Genomic DNA, 16368 nt, shown 5'->3' with positions numbered 1-16368 from the left:
TTCCTGCTGTGTGTGTTTGCGCATAGCTCCTTTTACTGCAAAACCTTGTGACTGTGTTTTGTCTACCCATTGGTCTGCAATGAGGTTTTAGTGGCTGGGAAGCAACTTTATGGTAATGTTTCTGAGCCCATCAGCTGCAATATGATCTTGTGTAACATGCTGTTTACAGCCACCTTTGACTGTTCTTAAACTGAGACAAATTAGGTGACTTCTCATCCTCTTTCCAAAATCTTCTAAGAGAATAATCAGTCTTTTGTTCTGTTTGTTGACCAAAGTGCATACGCATGGATTTAATAATTTCTGTAATAATTTTCACTAAATGTTCTGTACCCTAAGTGACATCATTTGAATTTGCTGTTTCTTCAGAAAACTTTGTTTAGCTTGCTTGTGATTAAACAGTAGATGTAAATTTAATCTTCAAAATGTTACTTTTAGGATTGACTTTTGGTGGGGAATGAACTGCAAGTAAATCTTACTGCTATGTAACATAATGCGAATATTCTCGCTGTCCTGATATTTTCGTGATCAGGGGAGGCTAGACATTCGCTATATTAAAACTATGCATTGTGTCCTCCAGGACTAGATTGTTCCTCTAGTACTGGCTTTGTAAATGCTAGTGACAGGTACTTAATTATTGTAAAAATAATGTGTATGGATTAGCAAAATACAGCTAGAAGTAATTTTTTATCAACCATCAAAATTACTTGCTTTTTCCTAAACAAATTGTATGCTTTTAAGTTGTTTTCTATTTGTATTTTTGGCTTATTCCTGAAAAACAGGTCTTTCTGTGGGCCCTCTTACAGCAATATATTTTTGTTTTGCAGGTGACTCTGACATCATCAGAAGCATGCCAGAACAAACCAGTGAGAAGTAAATGCTGAAAAGGTGTTATTTCTACAATAAAACTGGTCACAGATCTGTTTTAAGTAAAAAGTGTATTATATCTTTGCTGGTTTTAGGGAACAAACTATATAAATGAAGATTCTTTACCACTGCTGTCTTTCCTTTTGTTAGAAGTAACCTCCACAGGATAGAACCTGCCTGTTTCTTTAGAAGTTGTGGATCTTGAGAGACAAGTGGAGCAATGTTGATCATGACAAGGAGGGTGCCAAATCCCTGCAGGCTAGGGCTTCCGTAGTTTTTGGTTGTGGAATGCTAATGCAAAACTAAGCTGTAATGTGAGATACAGGAAGAAATTTGGGATGTTGGTGGGGGACCCCAAAGGGGTTTACTTGCACTAAAATAAATTCACACTATTTTTGCCAAGTCAATCATAAAGTACTAATGGAGGTTTATTCCCTTTGTCTCTTCCTTCGAAGAGAATACATATTTGTCAGATGGCCAATAGGACAGTTGCTAGACATGATGTATAATATCATACTTTAAATAAGATACTGGTTAACTTCTAAAAGCTCATTTTAAATTAGTCCCTCTTTTTTTTTTAAGATACTGTTAGATGAGTTGGTGTTCTCAAGACACGATTGCTGAGGACATTGGTATTTCAAACTCGTGCCTGTTTTGTGCAAGACCATGACTACAGGATGTTCCATATTACTAGCGATTATTAATTGAGGTGCCAGGGCTTTGCTGACATGGAGTAAAAGAAATACCTAATGAAAGTCAGTACGTACGCATATCGTTGCAGAACTCGGATTCTGTACGCCAAGGCACGATGTGCCTCATAAAGCTTGCTGTTACATATCCATGTACATGCATTAGCTTTCCTGAGATCACGCCGTCTAGTTTGACTGCAACTACTTCTGCTATAGAAGGGATGAAGTTGTGTATTTCTATTTGGAGTCCGTAAAGAGACAAACCAGTGTGTGTCAAAGGAGGAACTGCTGATTTCTGCGCCTATCAAACCACAGGTTTGGGTTAGTTCCAGAGATCGTGTAGACACATCTCTTAGTGTGAAAGTAGCAGGTGTGTGCCATTGCTGCCAAGGGGAAGGAGTAAAACTTCTCAAAGCAAGGCAGTTCACTTGGCTAGAATGGCTGGTAGCAAATTGCTGCTTTTGTGTCTTACTGTTTGATAAACAGGTGTGCAGCTAGTCGCATTGCCCCAAGAATGTTTTCACAGTTAAAATACTAGTTGCATTCGGGCAAGTAAGAGAATCAGTGAATGCTAACCAAGGAACAGTAGGGAGGAGTTGCATGGTCTGGAAATGGTAGGAGAGAAAGTACTTGGAAATTTAGAATGTGATACCAGTAATCCAGCAGACTTCCCACTTTGTGAATTTACTTTCCCAGTTTCAACACAAACATATACGTATGTGTATATGTATAGAACCATATATATCCACAGACACAGGGTGCTTAAAATACTAGCAGAGTAAGTGGAGGATGGAAATACAGAAAAGCAAGCCAAATAAATTCATACTGTATAAGTACTTGAAAACACGGAGATTTCACTTCAAAAAATAACAGCATTTTATTATTTTGCATAGCTTATTGCAGTTGTTTAGTTCTCTTAATTAGAATTTTTGCTAGTTACTAAATTGTTTATGTATATAAAATTTATTTGCAATCAATGCAAGAAAGAACATAGAGTATGTAGATGCAGGGATCCAAAATATTATTTTCAACTTCAGACACAAGGATTTGTTATTTTACTTTGAACCATTTTAAGAAAATAGCTCTGACAAGTTTGTATGTATAAATATACAGTGTAGTATACACTTTAAAGTCTGATCAGTATTTTAGCCTGTTTTCCAGGTCTTCCATTCTCTTTGTCATTTCTTCCAGTAGACAAAAGTTAAGGAACTGATGGGATGAATTAATAGAAAAACAGTGTCAGCTGCCTGATTGCTAAGGTCCATAACTTGCTCTCGTTTCTTAAAACTGGCCATTTCCCTCTATTGAAAGGGGAAGCTAAATATTTATTCTAGTGACTGCTGTTTAAAAAACATTCCACTTAATTACATTGAGAACTACATGTAAGCTAACAGTAGATGCTCGTACTGCAGGGAGCTCCAGTAAGGCTGCACTAAGAATGTCTGTGGTGATCTTACATGGCTGCCCTGTGGTGGTGTAGTGTGTGGTACCGTTTTTACACAGCCAGTGCTTTGCAGACGGCTGTGGAGTAGAGCACAGCAAGCTCTAGGCGATCTAGGTCTGGCTTCACTGAAAGAAAGAAGCTGTAGCAATGCAAAGCAGTGCACAGCACCACTTTGCTACTAAGCACTTCCAGCTCATAGGAATGCTGTGTCTGCTGCAGGATTAACACCCTTTCCCTGACCATCTCTCCAGGAGCCATGGTAAGGCTGGAGATAGGGGAAGGTGAGAGGAAGAGGGGACCTAGCATCAAGACAGACTAACTTCGAGGGGGTGTGTGGGAAGCTATTGTTGTGCACTTAGCTAATTTTTATCTGCATATTCGTTTATGCAAAATTAATGAGACCTCAGTCCTCTGAATTTCTCCATTTGGAGTATTGTTTTAAATGACTCATTGCATCGGGTGCTTCACCAAGCAGTTCAGAAGGGAAACGTTTGTATTCTGACTCCTGTAGCCAGTAAATGCTACTTTGATGCCATCTGAGGAAATAACTCAAAGCAAAGCTTTTGACTTTGGTCACTTTTTTGCTGTCACTGAAGATATTTACTGTTAGGCATTATTAAAAGTTAAGATTCTTATGAATACTTGGTCCTTCCTATGCAGGAGAGGCAGATTTCAAGTCCTAAAAGCCTTGCTTCTTGGAGATTAATGTTATCTATTAAGTAGTTTAACTTCATTTCAATAGATTGGTTTGAGCTATGGAGACAGCTTAGACTTGATTTGTTCTAATTATAGTTTCTTTTAACCTGCCCCCCCCGCTCCTTGTCTTACATGTAAGAAACAATTATTCTGAAAGGATATATCGCTGGGTGAGTTTTCTTACTTCGTTGGTTGCATAGTTCTGGAATGTCACGAGGTTTTCACATTTGCACTGGTCTTTATCTTTTGAAGCTTTTGCTGAAAAAGAGAAACAGTGAAGCATAGGCTAAATGCTGAGTAAATTTAATGGGATGGGGGAGGAAATCACAAGGACTTATAAATACAGAGCAGGTTTAATACAGCTTTCTGTTCTCCAAGCAGGTCAGCATCCAAAGGAATGCTCTGGCGCAGATTTTGAAAATACTGGAAAATTGTACACAACACTTAGGCCTATATATTCATAGAGCAATCTGGATTATTCTAAACAAAGATAACCTGATTACCTGTTGTTCTTGCCGAGTGAGTGTGACTGTCTTCAAAAAGGTACTTGTGATGTATTGCAAGGTTGGGACAGGCAATGACATCTGTGATGGCTACTGTGGTTGACTCAGGTCCTGCAGAATACCCCCCCAAAAATCTAAAAATCAAACCTGTTTCACTTAATTAAGCAGTATTTTTTTTTCTACTTGCATGCACCAAGTTCTCCTTAATTAGTGAGTAATCTCACTGAATGCAGCGAGGATCATTCATGGAGAGGACTGGGGATGCAAAGGTGTGAAGTAACCAAGCTGTTAGCTGTGCTTACTGTATACACGATTTAAGTTGTGGGTTGCAGAACTGGAAGTGAGTTGTGAATGTTCCTGTGAGAAACAGATGCGATTGAATGCTGAACATGCTTTAAAAAACCAAAACAAGGTGATGAAATATAAGTTTCCCTGTGAAGTAATTCATTTGGATGGTATAAAAAGCATGCAGCCATGCATTTGTCATGTTGAATCTTGAATTTCTGTACAAAGCAGATTTGAGTTGCAGAAAGGAGCGTGGCTTGGAGGGGGTAGGAAGGGGAATGGGGCGAACAATTCTCTCACAGGTGAATTGAATTGTAAGGGTTCTCTACGAAAAGTGGCATGAAGAGGCAGTTTAACAATGATCTGTGGAGACAGCAGGACACTGAGTTAAAACAGCCAACCTGAAGGCTGTGGACCAGTCTTATGAAGCCTCCCAGATGATGGATCCTTCTGATGAGATGACTCTTTCAGGGCTGGTATAGAAAGAAATTGCCAAAGGAAATGAGATTGCAAAAGCAGCAATAAAAAAATTATTTCCCCTTACCAGTAACTCACAGTGTTTGCCTCTCATAACACATGGAGAATGCCTCATACCTGTGCAGTTTAGAAGAGGTCCAGTGTTGATGGAAACTCCAGGACTCGCCCTGCAACTCAGACTATCAGAGAAACTCTTCCAAAACCAGAAGTGCTTTAAAAATAGATCAATAGTAGTGAAGCAGTCTGAAATGACAGCAACCTACTTTGTGTCCTTCAGTGAGAATTCCTGTGTGTCTGATTGTCATCCGTCAGTCCTTTGGGGTGAACTGAGTAAGAATAAAATCTGCCTGGAGAAGGAAGAAATTTCTTTCCTTCAGTTTTCTCTTTTATAATGAGAGGCACTGATCAGGGAGTTGGGGGCATTTAGGTAAGAAGAGTGCAGTCAACTTTGATGCACTGCAGTTATAAACAAAAATATATGTTCCTAATTCATGAAGCACAGCCTTTAAAATGATGGAATTTATTTCAGACTCCACTTACCCATCTTTTTAGTCATGGGGTGCCTGGAGAGAAATGGAAACTCTCATATGTAGATGTAGCTACCTACAGAATGTGCGTCATTCTCTGCACTACCTTTTCCATGCCTCAAGAGGGTCATGTAGAGGCAGCTTTGGTTCCTTAAGAATGGCTTCTTTTCTAGAAAAATAAGTTCCACCTTCAATTAGCTGTTAATGGCCCAGATGAGCTAAAGAACATTTAACAATGGCACAACTTGATCAACTACGCCAGGGGAGTGGATGGAGCACCTGGGACTCCCTTCCTGCAAATACATTGAGGTCTTTCACAAAAAGTGAATGTGTGAGGGTCAGAGGTGATGGTGCAGACTCTCATATGCCATGAAGATGCAGAAGGGAGGTGGAAAATGCTTCTGGGCCCCACAGGTTTGTTACAGCTGCTGGAATCTGTTGGTGTAGTAAATTTTGACAGATGCACAGTAATGGACATCGCAAGATGAGGAGTCTAACAGAATGATCAACTGGGAGCATGGATGGTGAGATTTTCAGTGTAAGAGGGAAGAAACAGTTCTAAGACTGAAACAGGTAAGATAACTGTTTGACCCTTGGTAGTGACCTGCTCTGCAGGTTGTTTCAGAGCTGTAGGCTAACAAGGAAGCTATCTAGGAAGGGTAGAGGAACTGACCTGTAAAGTTTGAGCTTTGGACACTGGGCTGGTACAGACAGGTAATTAGGATTCAGATGTGAGGGACAGGAAAGAAGACTGCCATGCTGGTGGAGGTGTGGCAGAAGATTTCCGTGTTGCGACATGGAATTGGGCATTTCAGAAACTCCTTCAGGCTTCAGAAACTGGTTGGGGCCCAAAGATTTCCAATGTCATCACCTCTGTAAAGTTGTGAATAATCAGACGAGTAGTGACAGAGGCTGCTAACCCTCACTGAGTCCCTTGGTGGAGTGCAGTGAACGTAAATATGCACGTTTGTTGGGGAACAATGCTAAAGTTGGGTGTTTGTTTTTAGTGTTCTCTTTTGTAAAACTAAGTGGTTTTTTGTTAGGAAAAGCCTCTGAGAAGGTACCTGCAAGAAGGTGTCTTCAAAAGCAGTGACTGGCTATTTGCAGCGGCGATAACATTCTGCAGTTTGGAAGGAGAACAGAATGTTAACCAGCAGGCTCCTGAGTGCTCTCATCTGATGAGGGCTGGGGTCTTGTGACAAAAATAGCATGTGACCATGTAACTGAAGGCTCCTATAATGCACATGCTTGGAACGGGAGGAGAGGCAGTCATGATGAGTGTATATTATGTGTGACATTGTGGTAGCCTCATTAGTGCTTCCAGTCAGATGAGAAATGAACATTAACCAAGGCAATGAATAGGAACCTTCTGACTGATTTCCCCCTAAGAGACAAAAGAGAAAACTTTTTTTTTACTACTAGTATCAAGAATAATTAATAGTAATCAGCAGCTATTCTACAAGGCTGATGCTTTCTCACAGAAAAAAAGGAAAAAGCCTTACCCCAGAAGAGATTTGGAGGGCTTCTGCTTTACTTGGAAATATGCAGCCCATCCACAGCTGGGACTGGGGATGACAGGCTTTGTCAGTGCGAGTCCATGAGGTTCAGAGGGTCTCCCACTGCCCTCACAGGCTGAAGCCTCAGAAGTTCTCAGCTAAGGACCAAGGCTAAAGTAAAAATGAAATTGCTGCTGTTGCAAAGGAGGGGAAAAATTTAGGCTGTAAACCAACACAGAGGGTGAAAAATTAAAAAGTGAACTTTCAGCTTGTGTAACAGTCTTGGAGGCAGAATTTCTGGTGGAGTGAGTTGATGAGCAATATGTAGTCCTGGAGTGTCCAGAAAAACAATGCTGGGTCGGTCCTCAGTTCACAGATGTGAGGCATGGCCTGCCTGTTGGTGAGAGAGGAGGAGGACAAGCAGAGAGGCACCAGCTCTGCCCAATACTAGAGATGTAGTGTAGAAACTGCCACAAAGGGGCAGAATTTACTTACTTTTCATATAGTAAGTAATGCAGTTCAAAAAGAAAACTGCGGTTGCTGAACACCGCTGTGGGTACCTAAAGGATGCACTTCCATCCCCGAGCTCTGGGGTTTGCTAATGAGTGACAATTACTGTACTGGCTGCCAGATAGTTTTGGCTTTGGCATCTTCCCAAGCTTTTAAGACGACATGCTGTCATCAGCAGATTACCTGCCTAATGAGAAGGCTAATTGAACAGACTGGGTTTCATGTTGTCATAGGACTTCTTAGGACTGAGGAAAACACAAAGAATATACATTTTAGGAAACATTCTCAGATTTTTTTTTTTTTTCAGATTCTTCCTTGACATCTGTATGAGGAAGGAATGCACTGGTGCTTGCCTGCCAGTTTTACACTGTAACATTAAAGGAGAAAATATAACCTGTTTTCAGGAAAAACAACCAAATAAAAACCAGTGGAAATTAAATCATCTTGCACAATTCTAGTGCTATGACTAATATTATTCACAGTGATGTTTCTGAAGTTTGCTTCAGGTATCAATTTGAATGTACGAATAATACCGAGTCCTGGGAATGTGTGAGCGGGAGAGACATGCTGTGCTCTCTCTGGCTGAACAGCTTTCATCCCAGCTCACATTCTCCCTTCCCCTTGCAAAACTTCAGCTGGGAGTGTTTATATGGAGGCTGTTTGTGCCAGAGAGGAAGGGTGCTTTCTGGAACAGACCTTCCATGTTTGTGGCGCAAAACCTGGAGCTAATGCATAACTGAGATCTGCTCTTTGTAGCTGTGAATGTATGTTTAATGAATTACTTTAGTCTTCTACAAATATGCACAACAGCTCTTGCTTTGCTTTGCTGTGGTTTAGGTTTTTGCCACTGGCCTTAAGAGTAATCTTCTATTCTCATTAAGACATTACAAATCCCTCTGATTATTGTCCCCCATTCCTAATGAAGTAGCTCATGCTTTGGCGGGGTGGGGTTCAGTGCATGGCTAACTTGTCTGTAGAAGAAGAAAGGGGAGGGAGCAATTGATTATTTTGGGCACAGAAGTCTACATCTTATGCAACCTTTATGAAAATAAAAGAAAATTATTATATAACTTTACCTGGTGGTAGACTAAGGATATATAATCCTCACATATTAAAGGGCAGAAAAATTAGCGTGAGTGACTTACACCTGGCATTGTCTGTCACCAATATCTATGACCTGTATACTATGACCTTGACTAGTTGTCCTTTAAGGGCTGCAAAAAAAAAAAAAAATCTATAAGCATTCTTTCCTATTCTATCTCAGTGAAAGTGGAATACCATTACCTTCACAGATTTGGGCTCTTAGCTCTTCACTTATGTCCTCCAGTGCTGTGAAATCCTCGGCATAGAAGAGATGTTTATATGATGGCTCAGAAGCAATTTCCAGCAGCTCTTCCTCAATTGCTTTTCCTATTCCAATGGCATAGATAATTATACCTAGATTCAAAAGAAATTGCACATCATGGTTACATCAGCAGTTCTAAACCATTGTTCCTCTATGAAAGGAAAATACAAGCATTAGTCAGAGGGAGAAAAGGCGAGCACTAGCATATATGCTGTGTAACTTCACTACTGGTTTTGAATGGGCTTAATACACTTTAGTTATTGAGAGCTGTGTAGAAACTCACTGCTTTGCTGTAATTAACAGTTTTTAAGATAGAGATGACAGTTGCCTGGCTACTACTGATATTAAATGACCCCAGAAAAAGTACTGCAAGACATCCAAGAGAATCACAGAGGTCAGCCTCACAGTGGCACTGAAATTTTCTGCTTTGTGTTTGTCTCTGTATGTGGAGTGTGTGCACCAAAGCTAATTACTGGGTTGATGGGAAGACCTGTTGCGTATTATCCAATGGGGCAGAATTCTGAAAGATGGCAGTAATTTTTTTAGAAAAATATAAATACTTAGTGTTTCACTGAAATCCTTAGGGCACTTTGAGACTAGAGTCTTGCTCTCTAAGTGACAGAGGGCTGGGAGGCACCACAAAGGCACCCAGACCTATGAGGGTAAGAACAGGATTTCCCCTGATTTGGAGAGAAAGAGCCTTAGGACAGGGGTGCTCGGGACAAGCATTCCCCAGCAGAGGTGCTAGGGAGAAGGTAAATGAAGATTTGTAGTTTTCTTCATTCTGAAAGCGTGGAAGGAGGAAGTGGTTTACAGCCCTGTCATGGGTCAGATTTTAAACAAGGAATGATTACAAAACGTGATCTTCAATATCTCCCTTTTCAGCAGTTATTTTTTAATTCTTGTGAACATATCTGACACAGCATTTCTCTTTACATGAGTTCTGGCTTAGAAAGTGTCTACAACTAGTACTGACTTTTTTATTATAATACAACTATGAGCTTCACAGTATTTCAAACACTTCCCTAAGATGCACGAGCAGAAGCTGCCTTCTCAGCTGGTTGGTTTCAGAGAAAACTTAGGATGAGGAAGTTTGATATCTCCTTATTACCACAGGGTAATAACACCTACACACTCACTGAATTGCAACTTTAACCTTTTTGCTGAAGAATCCTAGGCCTGATAATGTCATAAAATACCCATTTTCCAACTCTTCAACATTTAACACAAGTATCCCCTTACTTTTTGTCGTGGATCTGCCTACTATTGCACTTTAGCCAGGAAAGTAAAACATTCACCAGAAGCTGTTTCAGTGTAATGAATGGACCAGTCATGCTGAGATCTGTTCCTTTTTAAAGACTTGTAGATACAAGTGATAAAGCATTCAAGGCTAATTTCATATTCAGCATTACTACAGCCTACGCTGCAATCACACAGGGGATGGCTTTGGCTCGTAGCGTTATGGACATCAGTGTAAACAGTCCAGAGCTGAGGTTTCATTCGGCAAGTAAGCAAGGTTGGCTTGTTCTTCTTTTCTTCTTTAGTCCTGTAGATCTTCCATGCACTTCCTCAGATCTCAGCAGTTAGCATATAAATAGTTTCGGTTTTAATACTTAAAAACCCGCTTTGTTTATATTTCATCGTAATGGCACCCTTGTTAGCATGTCCGCTTCTCGTATCCTTGTACATTTTTCCCTTTTCTCCTTACAGAAGGTTATCAGTCCTGACCAATGCTATTCTAACCATATATCAAGTCATGATTGATCTATTAAGTCGATAAAACAAGAACAGAAAAAAGATGTGCAGCATCTTCTAAAGTCTGGCTGTTTTCTTGCAGTTGTGGGCCATCAGCCATGGCTCTTAAAGCAGTTTCTCATAGAAAATGTTTTGCAGAGAAAGAAGGGATCCTTTATTTTTTTGACTTTCAGTTTCAAAACTTTCACTTGACTCTGCTAAACAGCTGAAAAGTTCCTGTCCTCTAGGACACCTGTACCACAGATCAGAATTTCTGCCCAGACATATTCTAAATTAAAAATCACCAGTTCTCAGTTACATTTCAGCATGTCACCTGATAAGGCACATAGAAGCAGAAAGATAGACAGCACTACAGCTATATCCTTTGGGAAAAAGGACCCATCTTCCTTCTAGAAGACCATTACCACGATACAATTGCTTAAAAATACAAACTATATGTAAATAAAAAGATAACATAACCAATTATTACCACAGCATTTCTTAGGAGGGTAAGATTTCTGTATCTTGAAGCAATAGGTTGGGCGTTTTAAATTATTTTCTTAGAATTTTTGATGAAGTTCCTGGTGTTCCCAAAGCTCTGTATCAAATGTCTATCCTTAGTGGATATGTTCAGGGCACTGCCTGGCATGCCAGGTGGGTGGCACGGAACCACAGTGCTGAGACACTCTGTGGGTGGTCCCACGCTGGGAATGATCTACGTGCCTTGTAGCAAACACTAAAGATGTGGAGTGCTACAGTGATCACTGTACTAGCCGGACCGCTATGGCAAACGCTCACTTGATTAGCACATCCATACTATTACCACTGCTTATTTCTAACAATATTTGCCTTTTAGAATGAGACAAAAGCATCTCCGCCTACCATTTCGCTTTGCTCTAGCAGCCCACTCCGAGACTTCATCTTGGGCTCGTCCATCTGTAAACACAATGGAGATTCGAGGGACATTTGCTGAAAATGGCCTTGCTCCTTCTGTTTCCGTGAAACTTCTCTCAAACATTTGCTTCAGAGCCAGTCCTGTCATGGAACCTCGTCCCATGTATTTCATTTGTGATACAGCTTTCTTCATGTCTTTGGCTGAGCTGAACTGCCTTAATGTAAACTCTGTGCGAACTTCAGTGGAATACTGAAGTAAACCAACTCGAGCAGCTTTGGGTGAAATCTCAAGTGTATCCAAGATTCCCGAGACAAATTGTTTTACAATTTCAAAATTATCCTCTCCGAGACTTTTTGATCCATCAATCACAAACACCAGGTCAACTGGGCCCTCAGTGCATCCTGTGAAAAAAGCAGCAGAGTGTTCAGATCATTAAACACAAAAAGGGACCTAGGCACCCAGAGACTGCATAAGCTCAGAGGTTGTCTAGAGTACCTTGTTCCTGGCTCATCCAGCTTTGCCAGTGTGTCTGAAGATGTTGTGTATAGTCTTCATCAAAAACTAAGAATGTGCCTATGATTGAGAGTTTAACAAAAATATAATCATAGTGAATACTTACTGGGACATAGTGCTTTGCAGAATACTGCGACTCTTAAAAATACAGCAAGTATCAGCAAATTTTAAGAATGACTGTAAAGTGGAGAGAACTGTATAACTGAAGCACTTAGCTAGGACATAGAGACAGTGTTGACATCATAATTTTCTTCCAGGGATAGGCTAACTTTACATTTGTGTAGATGACCAGTACTGAAAGACATGTAAGAGAACCATTGGAGCTGCATTTGTGTTGGAGAAGTAGCAAAAACATAAAGGTGGTAAAAAGCAATGAGTCAGTGAAGCCACACTTGTATGTAAGGTGAAAATTTAGGAGTCATATTTAGAGTGGCGGGTAACAGAGAGGCAAAAGCCAAAGAGCTTGGGGAAGGCCGAGCGAGAAGAGGAAGGGTCAGCTAGCCAGTCCTAGAGTGTAGGATGAGGTTCAAGTCCGGGGACAAAATTCAGACAACGCACATGTTTTTATAGCACAAACTTAAACCTCTAGAGGCAGAAAACCAGCTAAAAAGCTATAGATAAGAGAGTAAACGCTAGCAATGTGCCTAGCTGCCAAACATGGATCAGAATTGTTTGTACGGTTTTTTTGCTTGTAACTCTCTAACAATCGTGCAATTAGAAGGCTTGTGTACTGCTGAAATTAACCTCTTCTGGTTTACCCACTGAACCTGGGAGTTTATCAGGAGGCTGATAAATTTGGACTTCTCATAGTTTTTGGCAAGTGCACATAAAAATCAAAGCAGTTTGTAGGCACTGTGCATCCATGACAAGGCTAGGGGATTTAGAGACTGGAGAATGTCTAGGAAGCTGCAGAATCATTCTGCCAGGTGGTTTTTTTTTTATTCTGGAAAGCAAATGCCTCCAGCAGGCATAGACTAGTGAGCTTGTCCAAGGGGCTGGCTGCATTGATGCTCAGCTACTATTTGATGAGGGACTTCAGGGACAATTTGCCATACTAAGGAATATAAGATTTGCATCTCAGTCTGGACCAAATGAACTTTGACTCCGCTCCTCTGTGATATTTGTATAGTAAGAATGCTATAAGCAGTCTACAAGAGAGAACTGTGCAGCTCCTGAAGAGGTCTGTTACCAGGCAGTGTAGCACTAAGGAACTTTCAGGTTTAATGCTTGGGCTTCTTAGACAATAGCTCTATTTACAGCTGCTGTCCAAGAATTCCTTAGTTGTCTGAGGAAATGATGTGTCACATGTATTAAGGTGATAGAAATGCAATGAATATGAGCATCAGAACCACTGCAGTATCATTGTCTAAGTCAAGACAGGGCAGCAGTTCATGGTGAACGGTTTTAGTTAGGACTGAGGTCAGCCATGAACTTGTTACCATTCTTTTGGACATAACAGTGTCCCCATCTAAGACATCCACTTTGGCAGAATCGGTGTTTTTACTGAGTTTCTCCTCCAAGTATTGAGGGGTGATGAGATAAAAGCGTATCATACTCTAAGCATGTCATGTTGGAAGATAAGCAAATACAATTAATGATACTTTAAAATCAATTATGTAAAGGTAAAAGCTTCACAGTGTATGAATCTGATTAAAGTGTACGTTTCTTGATAATAAGATTTCACTTCAGCGTTTTTCCTGATGTTTTGGAAGAATTAGTATCGTACTGGATGCTATACCAAAACAACTGTTCCAATTTGTTAGTTTTTTGCTTAGGAGAGCATCAAGTTCATTGTTTGAGACATTTTCCATCATGCTCAAGCATGCTTTGGGCTTTCAAATATTATATAATTTTTGAAGTGAGGCATTTGAAGTAAGGTCAAGTAATTTTAGAAATCAAAGAAACAAATGCTTTCTAAATAAAATGTACTTACTTCTGCATGTTTTCTGATCCTCTTTTAGTACATATCCTTCTTGGCATTTGCAGACGTATGAGTCGTCATTATTAACACAAATATGTTCACAACCATGGGCAACTGATTTGCAGACATCTTTATCTAGAAAAAATTGAAATATTTATATGTGTTCTACTTAACATACGTATAAATTCAAAGACTCCAAACATAGTATTTGATAAGAATGTATGACAAAAGAGTAGGACATCTTTGTTCGTTTATGTAGCAATGCCAGAGAAGAGTGGCTGACAAACTGAGTTACTTACTCCGACACGTCTTCCCATCTTGTCTCAGGACAAAACCCTTATGGCACTGACAGCTGTATGAGTTGTTATTCTTAATGCACACATGTTCACAGCCGTGGTCAATGGATTTACACAGGTCTTTATCTGAGAATTAGTAAAAGAATATCCTTATTAGACCATTTCTCAAATGCAAAGCTGGCATGAACAAGCTTTGAGTGACATTAAGTCTGTTATTTATTTTATGACTGAAAAAAAGCATACTCCCCATAAAGTTTCAGCTACTCACTCCTGCATGTTTTCCTGTCTCGCCTCAGTATAAATCCCTTGTGACACTGACACATGAATGAATCTCCAGTTGGAACACACACATGTTCACAACCATGGTTGACTGTATTGCAGATATTTTTACCTTGGAATAATGAAAATTATATTTAGCATGATAGCTAGGTAAATAACTTCCACAGAATGTAAAAATTATGGCAATAATCTATGAAGGAGGTCAGTTTCATGAAGTTGATTCTATTTCAAAGACACAAATAACACTCTACGGTTGCGTAGTGTGTTTCATTAACAGATCAGAAAGCAGAAAACAAAGATTAAACAACTTACTCCTACAAGTTTTCCCATCTTCCCTCAGTATGAAGTCCTCATGACACTTGCAGATATAGGAATCATCAGTATTAACACAAATATGTTCACAGCTGTGGTCAACTGAACTGCAGACGTCTTTATCTGAGAAGAGTAGATGGAGTTTGCAAGGTGAGGTTTGTAGGGGAGAGAGAACATGTTATTAACCAGTTCAAATGGAAATCACAAACCTACATGTGTGCAAACCCTCACAGCCACAATACTTAAAAGCCTCAAATAAAAACATACTTTTATAGCTTAGGCTACTCACATCTACATGTCTTTCCATCTTCCTTCAGTATGAATTTTTCATGACACTTGCAGATGTAGGAATCATCGCTATTCACACAAACTTGCTCACAGCCATGGTTGACTGAATTGCAAACATCCTTGTCTGCAAACAGAAGAGTTGGTAATCAGTATACATCAGCAGAGGCCTTGACTATATGTATAATTCATCAAATTAAGTTCTCATGCTACTTACTTCTGCAGGTTTTCCCATCTTCTCTCAGTAGGAACCCATTATGGCATTTACAGATATATGAATCACCAGTATTAACACAAAAGTGTTCACAGCCATGATTGACTGATTTGCAAAGGTCTTTATCTGAAAACAGATGACAGCTCTTGCTGGTTAATTCATTTCTACACAAGCATGAGCTGCAGATAAAAAGTACACTGATAAATATCAGACTACTTACTTTTGCATGTTTTTCCATCTTCTCTTAGCAGGAATCCCTCCTGACACTTACAAACAAATGAATCGCCAGCATTAACACAATCATGTTCACAGCCGTGGTTGACTGATTTGCAAATATCCTTACCTGGGAATAGTTAGATAATATGTAATGTTGTTTGCTAGTTAGTTAATCTTTTTTTATAAATACAAAGACTCTGGGGGTAATCCCGTGACCAAAGAGAGATGGAAGCCTGCAAACTGAAAGCAAACCTCTGGCTAGTTAAATGACAGACAGCTTATCTCACATGCAGCATGAGTTCTTTACCATCTGAGCAGAAAGAATTGCGTGGTTTGGATGGCCTCCAACTGACAATAAATCATTTTTGGATTAATCTGACTAGATTAAGGAGGAGGACTTTAAGAGGAAGAATGAAAGGAGGGAATAATTTAGTACAGTCGTTTAGCAAAAATGTATGCTGGTAAAAAAAAAATTAAGAAAAACACCACAGGACATGAAGCAATGTAATTCTTTAACATCCTACGTCAATGGCAAGAGTCTGCATAAATTAACCCCAAAAGAATAGCAACTATCCTTTTCTATTTGAGAGGATAAGTAAGATCTAACTGGTATTGCTGAAAACTGATGGGAGGATTTATATGACTGTAATGTTAAAACCAGTTGGTTAAAAACTCTTCAAGAAGGATAAATAGGAACAAAGTACCAAAGGTAGTGAAACCATCCATCAGAATACCCTGTTTCTTTTTCACTGCAACACAATAGAAAACATTCACAATGTTTTAATGGAGAACTACCTTTACATAGAAAGTCAAACAGTACTGACAGCCAAGTTCAGACTGACTCTTCAGCAGGTTTAATGTGTAGGG

General features: G+C 39.8%; 2 protein-coding genes across 2 annotated transcripts in view; one reads left to right on the top strand and one right to left on the bottom strand.

Moving 5' to 3' along the window:
* Positions 1-992, top strand: part of RPL30 (ribosomal protein L30) — a 2699-nt gene extending 1707 nt beyond the window's left edge. Inside the window, exon 3 of the mRNA XM_010139664.1 lies at positions 825-992. Within this exon, the coding sequence (XP_010137966.1) occupies positions 825-874 (50 nt within the window). The 3' untranslated portion in view covers positions 875-992. The remainder of the gene's footprint in view (positions 1-824) is intronic.
* Positions 993-2602: 1610 nt separating this feature from the next.
* LOC104496533 (matrilin-2-like) overlaps positions 2603-16368 on the bottom strand; it is a gene marked incomplete at its 5' end in the record, with an annotated part of 45312 nt that continues 31546 nt past the window's right edge. The window contains 12 exons of the mRNA XM_010139665.1: positions 2603-2743; positions 3856-3951; positions 4197-4307; positions 4883-4954; positions 8776-8928; positions 11453-11866; positions 13082-13090; positions 13912-14034; positions 14787-14909; positions 15076-15198; positions 15289-15411; positions 15506-15628. Of these exons, the coding sequence (XP_010137967.1) occupies positions 2691-2743; positions 3856-3951; positions 4197-4307; positions 4883-4954; positions 8776-8928; positions 11453-11866; positions 13082-13090; positions 13912-14034; positions 14787-14909; positions 15076-15198; positions 15289-15411; positions 15506-15628 (1523 nt within the window). The remainder of the gene's footprint in view (positions 2744-3855; positions 3952-4196; positions 4308-4882; positions 4955-8775; positions 8929-11452; positions 11867-13081; positions 13091-13911; positions 14035-14786; positions 14910-15075; positions 15199-15288; positions 15412-15505; positions 15629-16368) is intronic.

The sequence above is a fragment of the Buceros rhinoceros genome, unplaced genomic scaffold (assembly GCF_000710305.1).
Source record: "Buceros rhinoceros silvestris isolate BGI_N320 unplaced genomic scaffold, ASM71030v1 scaffold5637, whole genome shotgun sequence".
NCBI classification, from domain to species: Eukaryota; Metazoa; Chordata; class Aves; order Bucerotiformes; family Bucerotidae; genus Buceros; species Buceros rhinoceros.
This window is presented reverse-complemented; position numbering and strand designations above follow the sequence as displayed.